The sequence below is a fragment of the Carcharodon carcharias genome, chromosome 3 (genome assembly GCF_017639515.1).
Source record: "Carcharodon carcharias isolate sCarCar2 chromosome 3, sCarCar2.pri, whole genome shotgun sequence".
In the NCBI taxonomy this organism is placed as follows: Eukaryota; Metazoa; Chordata; class Chondrichthyes; order Lamniformes; family Lamnidae; genus Carcharodon; species Carcharodon carcharias.
Genome location: NC_054469.1, coordinates 68,579,124 through 68,599,264, shown reverse-complemented (window position 1 = coordinate 68,599,264; position 20,141 = coordinate 68,579,124). Strand labels below are relative to the sequence as shown.

The window sequence follows — 20,141 nt, the reverse complement described above, 5'->3', positions numbered from 1 at the left end:
ATTTATTTTTAAAAGTTAATGGTCTCTACAGAAATAATAACACATTTCCTGTCTGTCTTCTCTAGCCTATGTTGGCTCCCCAATGCCTCAAACTTAAAATTCTCATCTTTGCATGTGACTCCCTTCATGACCTCCCTTCCTCCACCACCTACCCCCACACCCTTCTCTCGCTCAACAATTTGTTCTGTGTTCTCCAGAGCTCTCCATTCTTCTGACTCTGATAGCTTGTACTTTAGCAACATAGCAACTGGATTAGGCCATTCAGCCTGTCAAACCTCTTCCACCATTGAATCGTACCTTGACTGTTACGTGTCTCTACTTAATTTATCTTTCATTGTTCCATAATCACATGATAGCACCTGATAGTCACCTGACCAATAAAAATTTATCAATTTCAGTCTTGAAAATTTCAATTGATGTTACATCCAAACAGTTTTGGGGAATCAGCTCCAGATTCTCACTACCCTTTACTTGAAAAAGTGCTTCCTGATTTCACTCAGAAATGGCCTCACTCTAATTTTAAGATTATGCCCCCTGATCTGGATTCTACTAATTGAAAATATAGTTTCTATCCACTTGTCACATCTTGTCAATCAGAATAGGTTCGGTTACACTGATTCTCTGAATCTGGCCTCTCACCAATTACCAACCAGGGCCCAAGATTGTCTCCAAGTCTTTGTGCTTTCATTTTCGTCAATAAGGCCTGGTGCAGAATCCTATCAAATGCCTTCTGGAAATTCATACAGAGAACATCCATAGATACTCCATTACAATGGTTAGTGCCTCAAAAAAAAATTAAACTAGATTAGTCAGACATGGGCTACCCTTCAAACATTCATGCTGACTCTCCTTCATCAGTTTACATTTGTCCAAGACCTCAGTTACTCTTACCCCTTACGGCAAATTCCTGTAATTTCCCCATAACCGATGCTAGACTGGATAGGTCTGTCATCACATATTGGGCTGGATTTTATATTCCTGTATTCCATGATCTGGCCCCCCACCCCCACCAACACCCAGCTAAAATCAGGTGGGAGTTGAGTCCAGATTATTTGTGATTTGGGTGCAGATTATTTGCGGGTCAAATCCAGATTATTGGAGGATCCTTTATGAGTCTCTTCTGGATTATTGGTGAATTAGTGTGGGTCTGATCTGGATTATTTATGGATTGGGTCCAGATTACTTGTGGGTCAGGTCTGGATTATTTATGGTTCTTTTAGTCCGGATTATTTAGGCATTATTTGCAGATTATTTTATTGGTCAGTTATTTAAGGATTTTTTGCGGATCAGATCTGGATTATTTGCGGGCCAGGCCCGGATTTTTTGGGGGTGGACTCTGGGTTATTTGTGGGTTCTTTTGCAGGTCGGCTCCAGTTTATTTGGTCTGGATTATTTGCAGGTCGGGTCCGGATTATTTGCGGGTTAATCGCGGTTCGAGTCTGGATTATTTGCGAGTCGGGACCGGGTTGTTTGAGGGTCTGGTCCGTGTTATTTGTGTCTTCACTTGCGGGTCAGATCCGGATTATGTGCGATTTGTCTGCGGCTCCGGTCCAGGTTATCTGCGGGTCGAGTGCGGGAGCTGTGCCAGCCGGGTGGGGGCGCTGTTTGCGGCTCCCTCCCTCCCTCGCTCGGTGGCGGGCGGGCGGTTCAATGATGGCGGAGGACAGCGAGTCGGCGGCCAGTCAACAGAGTCTGGAGCTGGACGATCACGACACCTGCGGCATCGACGGAGACAACGAGGAGGAAAATGAACAAACGCACAGGTAGCGACCGGGAGGGGAGCGGCCCGGCCCGGTGCAGCCCCCGCCACCAACGCCCCCCTAACTGGGCAGAGGGATGATCTCTGCTTGGGGGGCCAGGGCCTGGCCGGCAGGCAGGCAGGCAGCAAGCCGGGGTTATTGGGGGGGAGAGGGAACTCCTTAATCCTGGGGGTGGGGGGGGGGCGAAGCGGTGAGACTCACCAGGCCAAAGCTGCGAGTGAGGATCACCGGGGCAGCGCTGGAGCCTGCAGCCCAGGCAGGGGGCCGAGCCCCTGGACCAGGCAGGTTCACAGGGAAATGTGGAGAGAGCTGGAAGGGGTCCTCGGACCCTATATTATTCAATAGACGGGGGATCATTGCTTTTGAGCCTAGCAGGTTTGACAGGTCAATTGCATAGCTAGGTCAATCACCTACCCCTTAGATGGGTACATCAGGAGGAGAGTCAATTCCCTGCACCGTGCAAGATTGGTAGGCAAATCACAAGGAATTGACCCCCTGCACCATGTACCCTTGGCAAGTAAATGGGGATTGGTACCTGTCTGAGGATTGAAACCCTGGGCTGTGTAAATTGGCAGGTACAACCCCCTGTAGGTTTGGTAAGTAAAGGTGGAGGGGATGCTTGGTGGAGTGAGGTCAGGGGATCAGGCCCTTGCACTTGCACAGTTTCTCTGAAAGCTTGCAAGGAAAGAACATTAATATAGCTTTTCTTATCAAGACGGTAGTGTAAATGCACCTTCCTCTTCTGTCACAGCTTCTGCCTCCAGTCTGTTGTTCATATCATGAAAGTGATCATGAGGCAAGTTAACTGGGATGTAACTAGAAGTTGACCCCACAAATGCAGATGATGTTGCCAAAGGGCAAGCAGATGAGGAGGTGGAAGGGGTCAAGAACAGATCCTTGAGAGGTAATCCAGAGGTAACAGTGCAGACTCTGGAAGAGAAGCTACTGCTGGAGATGCTCTGGTTATGATAGGTGAAGAGTGCATCCAAACGAGGGATGTTTCCATTGAGCTGATATGTGGAAGAAGATAACAGATCCCAGTTAGATACTGTCATTGGAATCACTGTATCTGGTCCGGCTCTACTAAAATATATTTAGATTTACAACAGCAACAATTTATAATTGCATTGTATTAGCTATCATTTGAATTGTATAAGTAAAAATATTACTTTTTCATTTTGTACAGAACTTGAGTAATGCTGAAAATAGAGACATGCTATCAAAGCTTTTCTTGCACTCATCAGTATAGCACACAAGAAATTACCAAACTGTAATGGGGGAACAAAAATTTATACTGCATGAGAAGAGAGTGCTGATTGGTTGGCAAGTGGACTCTGATTGGTGGAGGTGTTGCCATGGAAAATGCAGCATGCAGTAGTTAGCTGCCCAGCTTTGTTCAAATTCAAAACTGGGCAAAAACAGAATTACCTGGAAAAACTCAGCAGTCTGGCAGCATCGGCGGAGAAGAAAAGAGTTGACGTTTCGAGTCCTCATGACCCTTCCACAGAACTCAGTGGAAGGGTCATGAGGACTCGAAATGTCAACTCTTTTCTTCTCCACCAATGCTGCCAGACCTGCTGAGCTTTTCCAGGTAATTCTGTTTTTGTTTTGGATTTCCAGCATCCGCAGTTTTTTGTTTTTATCAAAACTGGGCAAGTTGACTCTGGCCAAGGCATCGCTCTAGGGAATGAACCAGGGAATGACTGTTCCCTAATCTTTTGTTTAGATGACAAAGGTGCAAAGTATGTGCATGTTCTTTTTGTCTGCAAAGAGTAGTGCCCTGTGTATGAATATATGTGGCTTCTAGCATGTGTAAATACTGTGAGCCTGACTGACGATCTTAAATTGGTTGTCTGTGTAATTCTTAGTACAATCAGGATTGTTTAGCAAGTGTTGACCAATTGCGGAAGCACATCTAATGTTGGACATTATATTTAGAGTTTTGCAGGCACAGGCTGGTTGGGTACAATCAGTACTTTGCCTGTTGTGAACAACTAAAGGGACGTGCTGTTTGATACAATCCGCCAAGCGAACAACTAAAGAGACGTGCTGTTTGATACAATCCGCTAATTGTTGGGGTGTACGGCCTATATACCTGGCTACACTCCGACATTGAAAATCATGGGGTGAGTTGATATAGAGTGGGAGGGTGGGAAGGGCCATGCTGGAGTGCAGGTGGTGACGGGGGAGGGGGTGTTCCAGGTGGTTATGCAGGTGATATTGGGCATGGAGGGGAACTGAGGCGTGGACGGTCATGGGGGAGTAGAGGGGAAAGGGGTTCAGAGGCAGGAGTCTGCAGAGTCAGTGGAAGACTTTTGGGCGGATACTCAGGGTACTGGTGATAGGACGGGATGGTGATGATTAAAGGGGGCAGTGGGAACCAGTAGGGTGGGAGGATGAGGCACCAGGATGGCCGGTGAAGCCGCGCTGAGGGTTGTTGGAGGGGATGTGGAAGATGATGTGGATTCTGGGGGTCAGCAGGATGAGGGGAGCATATCAATTATAATGGGGGAATTATATCTTCGGGAAGGTAGGGAACTTCTACATTTATTTGCATGCGATGGAAGGTGATAGGGGAGGGTTGAAGGGTGATGGTGGGCAGGTTAATTGTAACACCTGGGGTGGTCAATGGTTATGGTGGGTGTGGGTGATGGGGGGAGTGGAAAAGGTATTAGGCTCCACTTCAAATGTTACTTGCACCATGGCTGCTTGTAACTGTGCAGGGCCTCATGGTGGAGATCTTGAAATGCTATATGGGAGCTGGGTCATCAGGGGTGGGGAGATGCAGATCAACTCAGTTGGAGAACTGAAGGGGAACCCCAGCATGTAGCACTGACAATGCTAGTATTACACCCAGGATGGGAAGAGTGCGTAGTTGATCTAGTCCCACCACTGCACAGGCCGTACCATTAGTTTAAAAGTTTCATGTACTCACCAATGCGGCCAATTGTTTACCTTCACTACTGACACTCAGAATAAAAGAGACTTTAACCAGGCTTCTTTCAATAAACAGCAAACTTATTAGTTTATTATAAAACCAATCTTAACTAACAGAAAGGCAGAGTTTATCAACATACAGTATGGAATATGAAATTATACTAAATACTCTTTTGAGATGCCCTTGGCATCTCTCTCTCTCTCTCTCACTCTCTTATACATACACGCACACACACACACCCACACACAAAAACTGTGGAATATAAATAAAAAAGGTGGAATTTGGCCACAGGTTAAAAGTCAATGGTTCAAAGGCAAAGGATAGATGATGGAATTCTTGAAATGGCATGTGTTTTACGGTTGATGTCTCAGCACTGATCCGTGAAACAGTCAATGACTCTGGCGTTGCTTTTCAAACAGATTAATGGAACACTCGAGGGTACTCTAAGCTGCTCTACATGCTGTACATATGTACACTTCTGGCTGTGGACTGCAAAAAGGCTGCTGTCTTCCTTCTCAAGCAATTGGTCCTTCTTTTCTCAAAGCAAAACCGAAGCCCACTTTTTAAATTACAGTCTTCCAGGCATGGCTTTTTTTCCAGAGCCATAAAACCCATGAGACCGCCCCCCCACCACCTTTTGTACAGAGTGCCCCAGGGCCAAGAGGTTGACAGTTTTTTTTCAACTGCTCAATTACCTTTTTTTGTAAAAGGATGCTTTTCCCAGAAATAGCATTTGGAATCCTGCATTAACCCGTTAAGGGATGGTGTCTTTTAAAACACAAATTCTTCCAGAATGTCCTAAGTCTCTGTTCATGACATTTCCTGCCTTGGAGAAATGAAGCACCATATTTATATGCATTTCATTACAGAGTGTAATAAAACATAAACAAAAAATACTAAAAAACACACTCTCATCCATTCACTTTTTATACAAAGCTATCATTTTGGCCTTTAGCAAATTTAAGGCAAAGTTAAATTCTAAACAAAGTGCCAGAAATTACATTGTTTTTCCCTGCAATGTGGACAATCTGGTATCTCACTGGCCTTTCTGTGCCCAGTTCATCATCTTGTAACAGCTACCCTCAGGTCACTAGCATCAATTGCTACTTTGAAGGGTTTAGTGAAAGTTGGAGCAGTTAACACTTGTTCATTGATCAAAATTACTTTCAGTCTTTCAAAAGATGTTTTGCACTCTTTCGTCCACACTACCTTGGCTTTCTTTTCTAACAAATCCATCAGGGGATCAGCTGTAGTACTGAAATTTGGCACAAATTTTTGGTAAAACCCACACATCCCCAAAATCCTCATGATCTCCTGTATAGTTTTAGGGGCAGGGAACTCCACCAATGCCTGTTTTTTTTTGCTGTTCTTGGCAGCACTTGTCCTTGCCCGACCTTATGCTCTAGATAAGTTGCTCGAACTTTTGTGAGTCCACTTTTGGCAAAGTTTATTACCAAATCAGCTGACTGTAGTTTTTTAAACAGGGCTTCTAGCTGTTTCAAGTGATGTTTCCAAGTGTCACTATATATCAGTACATCATCAAGTTAAACCACACAGTTGGGAACACCAGCCACCAATTGGCTCATTAGCCTCTGAAAAGTTGCTGGGGTGGCTTTTGGTCCGATCGTCATCACTCAGCATTGGAAAAGACCGTCTGGCATGACAACGGCTCTTATTTCTTTAGCTTGGGGTGTTCAAGGAACCTGCCAATATCCCGTTAACAAATCTATTTTGTTAAGAAACAGCACTGGCAACTCTGTCAATACATTAATACATTGGATAGGAATCTGCTTTTGTTACCACAACGACCTTTCTGTAGTCTATACAGAATCTAGTCGAACCATCTGGTTTAGACACAAACACAACAAGGGAACTCCAGCTGCTTTGGCTGTGTTCAATGAGGTGATTTTCTAACATGTACTAGATCTTTGCTTTCACCTGAGCCTGTTTCTCTGGCCCTAAGCAAGAAGGATGCTGTTTCACAGGAGGGGGGAATTCCCCTACATCCACATCATGTATGGCTAAGGTTGTACATCCTGTCTTCTGCCTACAGATCTCTTTAGATTCTGTAAGTAACCTCACTAGTTCCTCTCGTTGTCCTGCCTCTAAATATGAAATATGGTGACTAACTGTCCTAAAATTTCAGTGTTCGCTAACCGGATAGTAGGAGGTTCAATTTGGGAACTTTCCAAGTCTCCTTCTGCCTCACTCTCACTGTCTCTTCCATCCTCCACTGTGTTTACTACTTGACATACCTGCTCCTTTTTATCCTCCTCCCTACAATGGTATTTTTCAAAATATTGATATGACACAGCCGATTCTTTTTCCTACGATCTGGTTTGTCTATCCAACAATTTATTTTACCAACCCACTTAACTACCTTGCATTAACCACTGAAACCGTGCTTTCAGAGGTTCCCCCTGTTAAGACAATAACACTAACACTTCATCCCCTGGTTGTGATGTTCGGGTCATAACTTGCTTATCAGCCCATTCTTTCATCTTTGTTTGAGAAACTTTAAGATGTTCTTGAGCCACTTTGCAGGCTTCTGTGAGCTGTTCCTAGAACACAGACATGTAATCTAACATAGAGGATTTTCTTGGATTCATTTCTGAGGACCTCTTATCTCATGTCCATAAATTAATTCAAAAAGGCTAAAATCAAATTCATTTGGTGGATCTAGGGTAGCAAATAAAAGAAAATCCAGTCCTTTGTTCCAATCATGGGGATGTTCATGACAATATGCTTTAATCATTGTTTTGAGAGTTTGATGGTACCTCTCTAAAGTTCCCTGTGTCTGTGGATGATATACTGTGAACTTTGACAGTTTTATATCGAAACTACTCATTATGTTTTGAAAAATTTTAGACATAAAATTGGAACCTTGATCTGACTGGATCTCCACCGGTTATCCATATCAAGTAAAAATATTGGGTTAACCTCTCTACTATTACTTTAGCTGCAATTATTCTTAAAGGGATGGCCTCTGGAACTCGAGCTGTCATATCCATAATAGTAAGGATATACTGGTGTGCTGCTTTTGTTTTTTGGCAACGGTCCCATACAGTGTACTAACACTCTACTAAATGGCTCCTCAAAACCTGATTTGGGAATTAAGGGTGCCAGTTTGATTGTATGTTGTAGTTTCCCCACATTCTGGCACATATGCATGTTTTGCAAAACTGCACCATGTCCTTATGAAGACCTCGCCAGTAAAACTGTTGGTTTATCCGCTCTTGAATTTTCCGTATCCCTATATGCCCTTTCATTGGAATTTCATGTGCTATCCATAATATCTCTTTGTGATATTTAGGTGGTACCATTATTTGATGAACAACCATCCACTCTTCATCTGCAGGACTGTGAGGAGGTCTCCGCTTCCTCATTAGAATTCCATTTTTATTATAATAACATTCTGGAGCTTCCTCAGTTTCAGCTTGGGCTGATTCTGCTACGTTACTGAACTCCAGATCAATTTGCAGTGCCTCAACTAAAGAAGATTTATTCAAAATCTCTTTTGGATTATCTAAGTCTTTAAAGAAAGTTTCAGCTAGCCAAGTATCTGTCTGCGGTATCACTTTAACTTCCGATGATGGACTTTGCTTCAGCCATTGCACACAAAGGAAAATTCCCGGAACCTTTTCCTCTAACTGTTCAGTTTCTTTAACCTCACTTGAGCTTTCTGTAATTATGGGAGAAGCTACTGCCTTCACTCTGGCTGAATCGTTTCCCAAGAGTAAATCAATTCCTTCTATGGGTAATTTCTAAACAATCCCTACCATCACTGGCCCAGATATTAAGTCACACTCTGAATGCGCCTGGTACAAAGGTATGGGCATATACTCCCCACCAATACCATTTATTAAAACTTTGGCATTTAATATGCTTTCTGGTAGATAAGTTATGCCTTTCCCCAGCAAAATTGTTTGAGTGGCTCCCATGTCTCTTAATATGATTATAGATTTAGCTGTCTCATTTAAGGGATAAGGAGTTACTTTTCCTCTTGATAAGAATTCTTCATGGCTCTCATATTTCATTCACCTCTCCTGAATTCACAGCAGTGTTTATCCTTGGTTTCACAGCTGTAGTTAACACTACAACTTGATCAGTTGTATTTTCAGTCAGGGCCCATTCCCTGAATCACCCTTATGTACCCCAATAAGTCCCATGGATTTCCTGCACAACTTCCAGAAATCTGTATGAACATGTCCTACTTTGTTACAATGGAAAAACTTAGGCCTCCGAATATCACTTCCACCTTCAGCACCTTCCTTTCTAGTCTGAGGAGTTGGTTCTGGGGAATTCCCAACTGCCCCTTCTCTTCCCTGGCTACTTGCCTTCCTGTCACCTTCCCACCTTCTATCCTTCTCGGGTTTGCGGGCGTGACAGAAAAAGGGTTTAGATTTATGGACCATCTCATAATTGTCAGCCATCTCCGCTGCCTGTCTAGCTGTTGCAACCCTCTGGTCTCCAACATGTGTTCTAACTACTGGAGAGAGTGAATTTTTAAATTCTTCTAGGAGAATTACTTCCCTAAGTGCCTCATGTGTTATCTCTACCTTTAATGCCCATTTCCCACAGTCAAAATGACTTTGCTTTCCCCTCTCAAATTCAATATAGATCTGCCCAGGCTGTTTCCTTACATTTCAAAATTTCTGCCTGTAAGTCTCAGCGACCAACTCACTTGCACTAAGGGTAGCCTATATTACTGCACGATACTCCATAGAAAAGTCTTCTGTAAGTGATGCATAAACGTCATGAGCTCGACCCACCAATCTACTCTGTAAGAGCAATGTCCGGACTTGTTTTGGCACTTCATTTGCTTAGCCATCTTTTCAAAAGAAATAAAAAATGCCTCTACATCCCTTTCCTCAAACTTTGGGAGGGCTGTTGCAAATTTAAACATCTCCCCACTGGGCTTTGGGTTGGAAGTGTTTTTTTCATCATCAGAACCTTCCTCAGCATCTGAGGCCTCTCCTAATTTCAGCCTTTTAAGCCAGTATTCCCTTTCTCATTCCTGCTCCCTTTCCTCCATTGTTAACTTCTCTCTCTGGAGGTCAACTTTTTGCATTTCAAATTCTCTTTCTCTTTTCTTTTCTAATTCAAACTTTTTCATTTTTTTTTTGCTTCCAATTCAAGTTTCTTTCAATTGCAACTGAATCTTAGCCAGTTCAATTGACTCACCCCCTGGAGAACGTGGTCTCTCTGGGATCCCTTCCACTTTCAAGTGCCGCCCTATAACCTCAGCTATTATCTGCCTTCCTCGCCCCCTAAGGTTAATTCTAACTCCAACTAATCCATCAATTCCATTAGTTTAGTCTTGGTTACTTTATGTAAACCAGTCAGTTGAATCTTATATCTCTAGAAAAGTCTTTGCAACTTCCAAAGCCATTTTGGTTTACTAATGTATAAGAAACCTGGCATTTGTCCTTTTATCATTTTTTACCGATTATTATTATTCCATGTCCAGTCACCTGTTGTCCATGTTTCAAATCCTGCAAAAGCTCCCAATCTATGTTATGGAGGGATGGGAGGAGTGTGCAGTAGATCTAGCCCCACTACTCCACAGCCCTACTTTTAGTTTAAAAGTTTCATGTACTCAGCAATGTGGCCAATTGTTTACCTTCATTACTGGTACCCAGAATAAAAGAGACTTTAACCAGGCATCTTTCAATAAATAACAAACTTATTAGTTTATTATAAAACCAATCTTGTCGAATAGAAAGGTAAAGCTTATCAACCTAGAGTATGGAATATGAAATTATACTAATTATTCTTTTGAGATACCCCAGGGGGGTCTCACACACAAAAACAATGAAATGAAAATAGAAATGGAGGAATTCGGCCAAAGGTTAAAAGTCAATGGTTCAAAGGCAAAGGAGAGACGGTGGAGTTCATGAAATGGCGTCCGCGTTACACGGCTGGTCTCTCAGCACTGATCCACGAAACAATCAGTGACTCTGGCACAGCTTTTCAGGCAGACTCATCGAATACTCGAGGGTACTCCATTGCAGCATGTAGAGCATCTCAGGAGCAGTTTATATTCACTTCCGACTGTGAACTGGCTCTGGACTGCAAAAGGCTGCTGCCTTCCTTCTCTAGCAGTTGGTTTTGCTTTGAGAAGAGAAGGACCAAAACCAAAGCCCACTTTTTCAAACACAGCCTTCCAGGCATGGTATTTTTTCAGAGCCATGAAACCCATGTGACCCTCTTTGTACACAATGCCCCAGGGTCAAGAGGTTGACAGTCTTTTTCAACTGCTTAGTTACCCTTGTAAAAGGATGCTTTTTCAAGGAATAGCAGTTGGAGTCCTGCATTAACCCTTTAAGGGTCAGTGTCTTTTAAAACACAAATTCTTCCAGAATGTCCTAAGTCCTTGAAGATGAACCATTTTCTATGATTAAAGTGTTAGTGACATTAGGGCCTAAGGACAGAAGAGTGCATGAAGGGCAAAGGCTCAGCTTGCGCAGGAGACTTCTTGCACATGGCTTGTAAGGGCCCTGGCAAAGATCTTTGCCTCCTTGCACATTCCTGATTTGGAGGGGGCATGGGATGTCCCTTGGAAGATGGTGGGGTAGGTGCGCACAGGTTTAGGGACTATTCAAATAAACCACATCAGACATGATTAAAGTGCAAGTGAACCATATTTACAAAAGTGTGATAAGTGTAACAATCATAGTGTACCTGTGTAACCGTTTGTGAATTTAGAACTTCTTAATTTTTCTTTCGCTGACATTTCTTCTAAGTGCCCCCTTTCATGCAGCCACTGCAAAAGCTCACCCATGGCTAAAGCAATGGAGTGCAGATCTGCGCGCATCTCCAGCAGAATCTGCTGGACCAGGTTCTCCATGGAGTCCACCACCCTCCCCATGGAGACCTTTATGTGTGCACAGGTCAGCAGATCTTCATCAGCCAGTAGGTGGACAGGCTCCACCTCATGTGCCACTCTGTTGAGAGCCTCTGACACCTCTGCCTGATTTTCCCCCATCTCTTGCTGCATCTCCAGCTTCTCTTGGAAGGCCGATTCCAGAGGCCCGTCACCAGGTGCGAACCTTGCAGATACCCCTTCCCCACAAGTGCCCATGAGCTTGGCTGACCCTGTCTGCGCCTGCTGTGGGCACATGTCTGTGCAGTGACCACCAGAATGTGAGACCCTTCCTAAACTAAATCTAATACCCACAGTTTTGTCTCTGGGCTCGTGGAGGGTGCAGATGTCTGCTGTGATGCCTCTACAGGGGATGGGGCACCTGGAAGGAGGTCCGCGATGTCCTCGCTTGTCTGCTGTCTTGTCCGAGTACTTGACAGAGCTTCATGACTTTCGGCTTCGCCCTCTTCCTGGTGGCACCTGTACGTGAGGGAGGAAAGAGCGACTGACTGCATGAGCTGCCTCCAACATGATTCTGAGCCAGCAACCTTCAGAGCAGTGAGCCATGTAGATCTAAGGTTAAGGCTGAGGGAGACATGTCATTAGCAGTGCTTGCTGGTGCCCTCAATGCTTAAGCCCACCCCCCCATTCCCCCGCATCCCAGACAGCATTTGAGCTCTCTGTGTGGAAGGGTGAGGGACCCACAGTGGCCTCTCTACCTGCAGACAATATGGACTGCAGTGGGGCTATGAGAAATCACCTTATCAAGTTACCACTGAGGCCCATGTCCCCTGTACAATTCAGTGAGGTGAGTGTGAGCAGTTGAGGGTTCACTTATCCTGGTGGTGTGGATGAGCTCATTCATCCTTTTTTTGGCATTGGAAGGTAATCCTCTGCTGGAAGCCATGGGCACTGTCTGCCTGGAGACTTGCTCCCATGCATGGTTCGTTTCCCTGCTCGGCTGCCTCCTCTCATCTGGTGGATAGAGGACATCCCTTCTGGCCTCCACTTGGTTGAGCAAGATACCCAGGGAGATGGCGTTGAATTTGGGTGCCAAGGCTCTCTGTCCTCTTCTGGCCATCTCTTCAATCAGCATTTTGTAGGCTATTTTAAATACGGCGCCTGGATATGATAGTAGGGTGCATGCCATCCTGCTCACCCTGCCACGCAAAATGTTGGCAAACCCCTGACTGCATAATTAATGAGGCTGGATCGCACAATACTGCGTGAATTCCCAGTGGCCTCCTGAGGTGGAAAACAATCCCTGACCCCATCCACGCCATGGGGCTTAGCTCTGGAAGTGAAAATTCTGCCCATAATGTCCAAAGTTAGATGTGATTTCATGATTGGACAACACCTGATAAACAATCCTGATTGTGCTAAGAATTACACTGAAAACCAGATTCAGATTGTCAGCCAGGATCACAGTGTGGCCCATTTATACATGTCAGAATCTGTATATGTTCACACACAAAGCCCTATAATACACAGGCCATGTTCTTTACAGACAGAAAGAACATGTACGCTCAGTGCACCTGTTACAGCTAAATAAAATAAGTGATAGTTGTTCACTGGTTCATTCTTCAGGGTAATACCTTGACCAATCAGAGTCAAGCTGCCAAGTTTAAATTTCAAACAATGCTTAGCAGTTAACTGTCATTCACCATTAACTGGTGCATTCTCCGTGGCAACGTCTCTACCAATCAATCAGCACTATCTTCTCATCCAGAGTAAAGTTGTTGCTTCCCCTGACGTCAGTACTCTTGCAATTGTCCTGATGAGTGCAAGATGAAAAGCTTTGACAACATGTCTTTTTTCAGCAATAATTGAGTTCTGTACTACCAAAAGACTAAATATTTACCTGAGTCATAAATCAGTAATAAAACATTATAAAGCAGAAATAAAAAATGTTTTACCTATCCAAATACAATATATTGTTTTTGCTCCACAAATTACTGTACTAAAATGATGCCGGTGACATCGAGGGAACTGCTTCGGTCTGCACAAAGAATTTCTGGACAACTGGATATTTCCGAACAAATAATTTCTGGACTAGAGAGATTACAGAAACATTATTTTATGTTGGTAAAACTCTTAATAGAAATTGAGCTTACATTTTTAAAAGTCTACAGTAGCATGCTAACCGTGTATATTTATTTCATACGTACATACAAACATATGAATTAGGAACTGGATTAGACCACTTGGCCCCTCAAGCCTGCTTCGCTATTCAATAAGATCATGATTGTAACTTCCACTGCACATTCCTGCCTACCCCCGATAACCTTTCACCCCCTTGTTAATCAAGAATCTATCTAGCTCTGCCTTAAAAATATTCAAAGACTCTGCTCCAGTTGCCTTTTGAGGAAGAGAGTTCCAGAGACTTCTGAGAGAAAAAAAATTCTCCTAATCTCTGCTGTAAGTGGATGAACTGTGATCTCTAGTTCTAGATTCTCCCGCAAGAGGGAACATCCTTTCCACATCCACCCTATCAAGACCCCTCAGGATCTTAAAGGTTTCAATCAAGTCATCTCTAACTCTTCGAAAAGCCAACCCACCCATCCCTGGTATTAGTCTAGTACACTTTCTCTGAACTGCTCCTAATGCATTTACATCCTTAAATAACGAGACCAATACTGTACACAGTATTCCAGATGTGGTCTCACCAGTGTTCTGTATAACTGAAGCATAATCCCTCGATTCCCCTCACAATAAACAACATTCTATTAGCTTTCATAATTACTTGCTGTACCTGCATACTAGTCTTTTGTGAGTCATATACTAGGACACCCAGATCCCTCTGATTCACATAGCTCTGTAACCTCTCACCATTTAAATAATGTTTTTTTTATTTTTCCTGCCAAAATGGACAATTTCACATTTGCCCACATTATACTCCATTTGCCAGATCTTTGCCCACTTAATTAACTTATCTATTTCACTTTGTAGCCTGTTTACATCCTCATCACAGCTTACTTTCTCTTACTCTTTGTGACGTCAACAACTTAGCAACCATACCTTTGGTCCCTTCATCCAAGTCATTTATATACATTGTAAAACATTGAGACCCCAGCACTGATCCCTGTGGCACACTACTCGTTACACCCTGCCAACCAGAAAAAGACCCATTTATGGCTACCTGTTTCCTTATAGCTAGTCAATCTTCTATCCATGCCAATATGTTACCCTCTACATCATGAGTTTTTATTTTCTAACTGTAGCCAAACATATGGTTAACTTCGTATTTTGTAGAGAGCTTTGGTCAAAAGTTACAACTGAATTACATGACCTAGTTATCTGCATGCCAAATGCAAGATGAAAATCTTTCAGCCACGATTGTAAAGAGATCTAGAGAAGTACAGAATAATAAAAATGCCGGGTTCTGTTGTTTCATGCAGGTGAGAAGAACAGGGGTTTGAGAAAGTATGTTTGAAATACTAGATTGTTAGAAGTAAGTAGAGCAATAATCTAATCAAGAAGTTTAGGTAATGTAATAACCTACAACAAATAATTCTGTCATTCAGGTGGCAGTTAAATTCTTGGTTTGAAATTGGCCCTGTGTGTTGTGTTTTAGTTTATATCATTAACATGTTATGGAGTGATTGTTTTTACTTTTGTGTTTACTTTTGTGAAGATTGTCTGTTCCGTCTGATTATGATGTAGAAGGATTCTTATTCCACAGATCACTAGCTTAACAAGAAATAATTTGCAGTTGATTGCCAAGTTAGCTATGACCAATTGATTGACTTCTTTGTCACAAGAATTCAGACCACCCTTTGAGCTCCTCCACTGCTTACCTTTTCCCACCAAATCAAACCTTGCCGTAGGCATTCCTTAGACCCATGCTTTTTCTATTATCTCTCCAATCTTCCATTCCTTCTTTGAGTTGAGCTCTGCCATGAAACCCATCTCCTGTTTCCTTGAACAGTTGCTGCTAAACTGCTGACCACCAAACTTACTTTCCTGGTCTTCATGCCAGCTGACATCCTAAAGGGTCCCCTCTCAACTCTTCTCCCCCACCCTTTCAAAACAACTATCAGCACTTCATCCTCAAAAATATAACATTCTTGACCCTTCTGTTCTTGCAGACTGCCCTCCCATTTCCGTCTTCCCTTTCCTCTCCAGAGTCCTTAAACATGTCACTTTCCAAATCCATATCTGAACTCCATGTTTGAATCTTGCCAGTTTCTGCCCATGTTGCAGCATTGAAATGGCTCTAATCAAACTCATACTCTCTGACCTTGGTTGTGATGCAAAAGGCTAGTATGCAGGTACAGCAAGTAATTAGGAAAGCTAATAGAATGTTATCGTTCATTGTCAATTCCAGTGCACTCTTGGCTGGTTGCCCACATTCTACCCTCCGAAAACTTGAGGTCATCCAAATCTCTGCTGCCCGTATCCTAATAATTCTCACCAAGTCCCGTTCACCTTTCACCACTGTGCTCACTGACCTGCATTGGCTCCTGGTCCAGCAATATCTTGGTTTTAAAATTTTCATACTTGTTTTCAAATCTCTTTCTAGTCTCACCTCTCTCTATCCCTTTAATATCTTCCAGCCTTACCACTCTCTGAGGTATCTCTGTCTATCTAATTCTGACCTCTTGTTCATCTAGTTTTAATGGCTCTATCTTTAGTGGCTGTGCCTTCAGTTGCCCAGGCCTTAACCTCTGAAATTCCCCCCCTTTTGTCTCTCTGCCTTTTTACATTGCTTTCCTCCTTTAAGATGCTCTTTAAAACGCACCTATTTGACCAAGCTTCATTATGTTACTCCTGTGAAGAGCCTTGGAACATTTTATTACATTAAATATAAATTGTTCTATCAACCGAAAGGTATTAAACTTTATACCAGTGCTTCAATAATTCTTTGAAAAACTCAAATCTTCTGGCTGTGGGCTTTGTTCAAATGGGAGAAAACATAAGAAATAGGAGCAGGAGTAGGCCATTTGGCCCCTCAAGCCTGCACCACCATTCAATAAGATCAGGGCTGATCTGCCCCAGGCCTCAACTCCTCTTTCGTGCCAGCTCCTAATAGCCCACAACTTCCCAATATTTAAAAAATCTATCTACTTCCTCTTTAAATACTTTCATTGATCTAACCTCCACAACTCTCTGGGGTAGAAAATTCCAGACCATCACTACCCTCTGAGAGAAGAAACTTCTTCGCATCTCAGTTTTAAATGAGTGTCCCCTTATTCTGTAATCATGTCCCCTAGTTCGAGATTCCCCCACTAGTGGAAACGTCTTCTCAACTTTGACCCTGTCAAGCCCCCTCAGAATCTTGTATGTTTCAATAAGATCACCCCTCATTCTTCTACACTCTAATGAATAAATGCCTAACCTACTTAGCCATTCTTGATAAGTCAACCTCTTCATCCCTGGAATCAGCCTAGTGAGTCTTTTTTGAACTGCCTCCAATGCCAGTATATCCATCCTTAAATACGGAGACCAAAACTGCCAGTATTCCAGGTGCGGCCTCACCAACACCCTGTGCAGTTGTAAAAAGACTTCCCTATTTTTAAGCTCCAACTGCCTAGCAATACAGGCCATTTTTTTTTTGCCTTCTTAATTACTTGCTGCACCTGCATGCTAACTTTTTGTGTTCCATGCACAAGAACACCCAGATCCCTCTGTGAGTTCTTGTGCATGAAGCATAAAAAGGTTAGAAGAGGTTGCAGTGGTAGGGTGGGGTGTGGCAATGGAGGAATTTGTAAACAAGGTTAAGTAGGTGACTGACTGCAAATCTTAGAGGACAAGTTTTTAAGGTAAATGGGATGAAATACTTGTTAAAATGCAGGGGGGAAGAGCTTGAACAAGTTGGTTTGTATTGGGTGAAGTTGACAAGGCGAATGTTAAATAAATGAAGCCTGGAAATGAAGAAGATCCAGATAAGTTTCAGTTGCTGCATGGTGGAATTAGGATAAGTTAAAATAGATGGAGAAGGAAAGGATGTGGGATTGGAGCTCAGATGATTGTTATTTGCTTATAAGGTGTGTTAATTGATTAGGTGTGAGATTTCTGGCAGAAGCTGAGAGGCTGGTTTTGGTTTTGTTAATATTAAACATATTAAGAATGTTTTCGCCCAACTGAAAATTAATGTCAGGCAGCTTAGTAGCAAGGGAACTAATGGACCAAGTTGAATATCATCATCATACACATGGGGTCGTTGAGGTGAAATAATCCTTTTGATCTCTGCTCCTTACCTATAGGAAATACAAGATGTTAAGTTAGAGATTTGATGTTGCCATGCTGAACCTTAATTATATTTCAGAGGGTCTGTTGATAGTGCGAATACTGTGAACCACAAAGACCAATTTCAACCTATAAATACTGAATGATTGATTCTCTTGATAAGTTTGGGGTAGTCGGAAGTTAATCCTAGTCATCAATACTCCCGTTTCCTTTGAAACTTGAAGTGGTGCAGTAGTGCTATTCAGTTTTAGAAGATATTACATTGGCTAATGTGTGAAACCTCTTTGAGTGAAATATCTTAAGTCTAACCTCTGATGAGTAGACCGACAGTAATATAGTAACAGTTTCAGGCAGGAGAAAACCTTTGGCAATCTAGCCCATATATCCACAGTATCCCTATGGTGCATTAATGATAAAAGCAAAATACTGCAAATGTTAGAGTTCTGAAATAAAAACAGAAAGTGCTGGAAAAACTCAGGTCTGGCAGCATCCGTGGAGAGAGAAACTGAGTTTACATTTCGAAACCAATATGACTCTTCTTTGGACTTTATGATATACAATTTATATTGGTGACTTGGCTTGGATGAAGGGACTGAGTGTGTTGTAGCCAAATTTGCTGATGATAAAAAAGACAAGTGGAAAGCTAGTTTTGAGGTGAGCACAAAGTGTCTGCAAAGGGATGTAGATAGGTTAAGTGAGTGAGCAAATATTTGGCCAGGTGGAGCATAATGTGGGAAAATGTGAAATAGAATAATAATTAAATGAGAGAGACTGCAGAATGCTGTGGTACAGAAGGATTTGGGTATCCTTGTACATGATACCCAGATCCCTCTGTACCATAGCATTTTGCAGTTACTCTCCATTTAAATGATAATGTATGTTGCTTCTAGTAGGCATAAGTGAGCCACGTTAAGACCTCAGCTGATTATCTTAAATTGGTAAAAACAAAAAAACTGCGGATGCTGGAAACCCAAAACAAAAACAGAATTACCTGGAAAAACTCAGTAGGTCTGGCAGCATCGGCGGAGAAGAAAAGAGTTGACGTTTCGAGTCCTCATGACCCTTCGACAGAACTTGAGTGAATCCAAGAAAGGGTTGACTTGTCACCCCTTTCTTGGATTCACTCAAGTTCTGTCGAAGGGTCATGAGGACTCGAAACGTCAACTCTTTCCTTCTCCGCCGATGCTGCCAGACTTGCTGAGTTTTTCCAGGTAATTCTGTTTTTATCTTAAATTGGTTGTTGGTGTGGTGCACTCAGGATTGTTCAGCAAATACTGCCCAAAAGTGGAATCACAGCTAACATTAGATGTTTTGTTTTGGGTTTTGCAGGCATGGGCTGGCTGAGTGGTCTGCACGTGCTTGCAAAATGCGGGCCTTAGTGGACAGGTCACTAAAATCATCACAATGTTCCCATTGCTAAAAAGCAAACAATGTTGGGATGCGTAGCAAGAGGTCTAACATATAAATACGGTTGTAAAACTATCATAGAATGATAGAAACCTACAGCACAGAGGGAGGCCATTCAGCCAGTCATGCCTGTGCTGGCTCTTTGAAAGAGCAGTTATGCTTGGTCCAATGCATTTTCTGCATAATCATCTAATATTCAACTCCCTTTTAACAGCACAAGAAATAGGAGCAGAATTATGTCATTGGCTCCTTGAGCCTGTCCCATCATTCAATATGATCATAGATTCCCCATAACCATTGACTTCCTTGTAGATCAAAAATCTGTCCAACACAGCCTTGAACATATTCAATAAGCCAGCCTCCACTGTCCGCTTGGGAAGAGAATTCCAAAGATTAACGACCCCTGTGAGAGGAAATTTCACCTCATCTCCCTTCTAAATGGGAGATCCCTTCTTGTTAAACTGTAGCCCCTAGTTCTAGATAGAGGGGAAACATCCTCTCAACATCTACCCTGTCACCCTGCCTCAGAATCTTAAATATCTCCATAAGACCACCTCTCATTCTTCTAAACGCCAATGAGTAGAGACCCAACCTGCTCAGCCTTTCCTCATGAGACAACGCCATCATCCCAGGAATCAAACTGATTTATTCTCTGAAATGCCTCCTATGCAAGTATACATGTGCGCAGTTCTCTAGGTGCAATCTCACCAATGCACTGTACAGTTGTAGCAAGACTTCCCTACTTTTATACTATATCCTCTTACAATAAAGGCCAACATTCCATTTGCCTTCCTAATTTCTTGCTGTACTTCTTGTGATTCATGTACAACCAACACCCGGACCTCTCTACAGCAGAATCTCCATTTAAATAATCATCTTCTATTTCATTGTTTCTGCCAAAGTGGACCCATTCTCTGCAAACAAAAAGACTATGTTCAAGTCATATGTGTTTTTTGAATTATCCGAGAGCATGAGGAACCTA

At 42.7% G+C, this 20,141-nt stretch overlaps 1 protein-coding gene across 3 annotated transcripts in view; it reads left to right on the top strand.

Moving 5' to 3' along the window:
* Positions 1–1,629: 1,629 nt before the first annotated feature.
* The window catches only part of nmt2 (N-myristoyltransferase 2), a 60,144-nt gene continuing 41,632 nt past the window's right edge, over positions 1,630–20,141 (top strand). For 2 of the 3 annotated variants that reach the window (XM_041184680.1, XM_041184679.1), the window contains exon 1: positions 1,630–1,763. In XM_041184680.1, the coding sequence (XP_041040614.1) occupies positions 1,651–1,763 (113 nt within the window). In that variant the 5' untranslated portion in view covers positions 1,630–1,650. Of the gene's footprint in view, positions 1,764–13,544; positions 13,649–20,141 lie in introns of those variants that run through there. The other variant, XM_041184681.1, reaches the window with a different exon arrangement.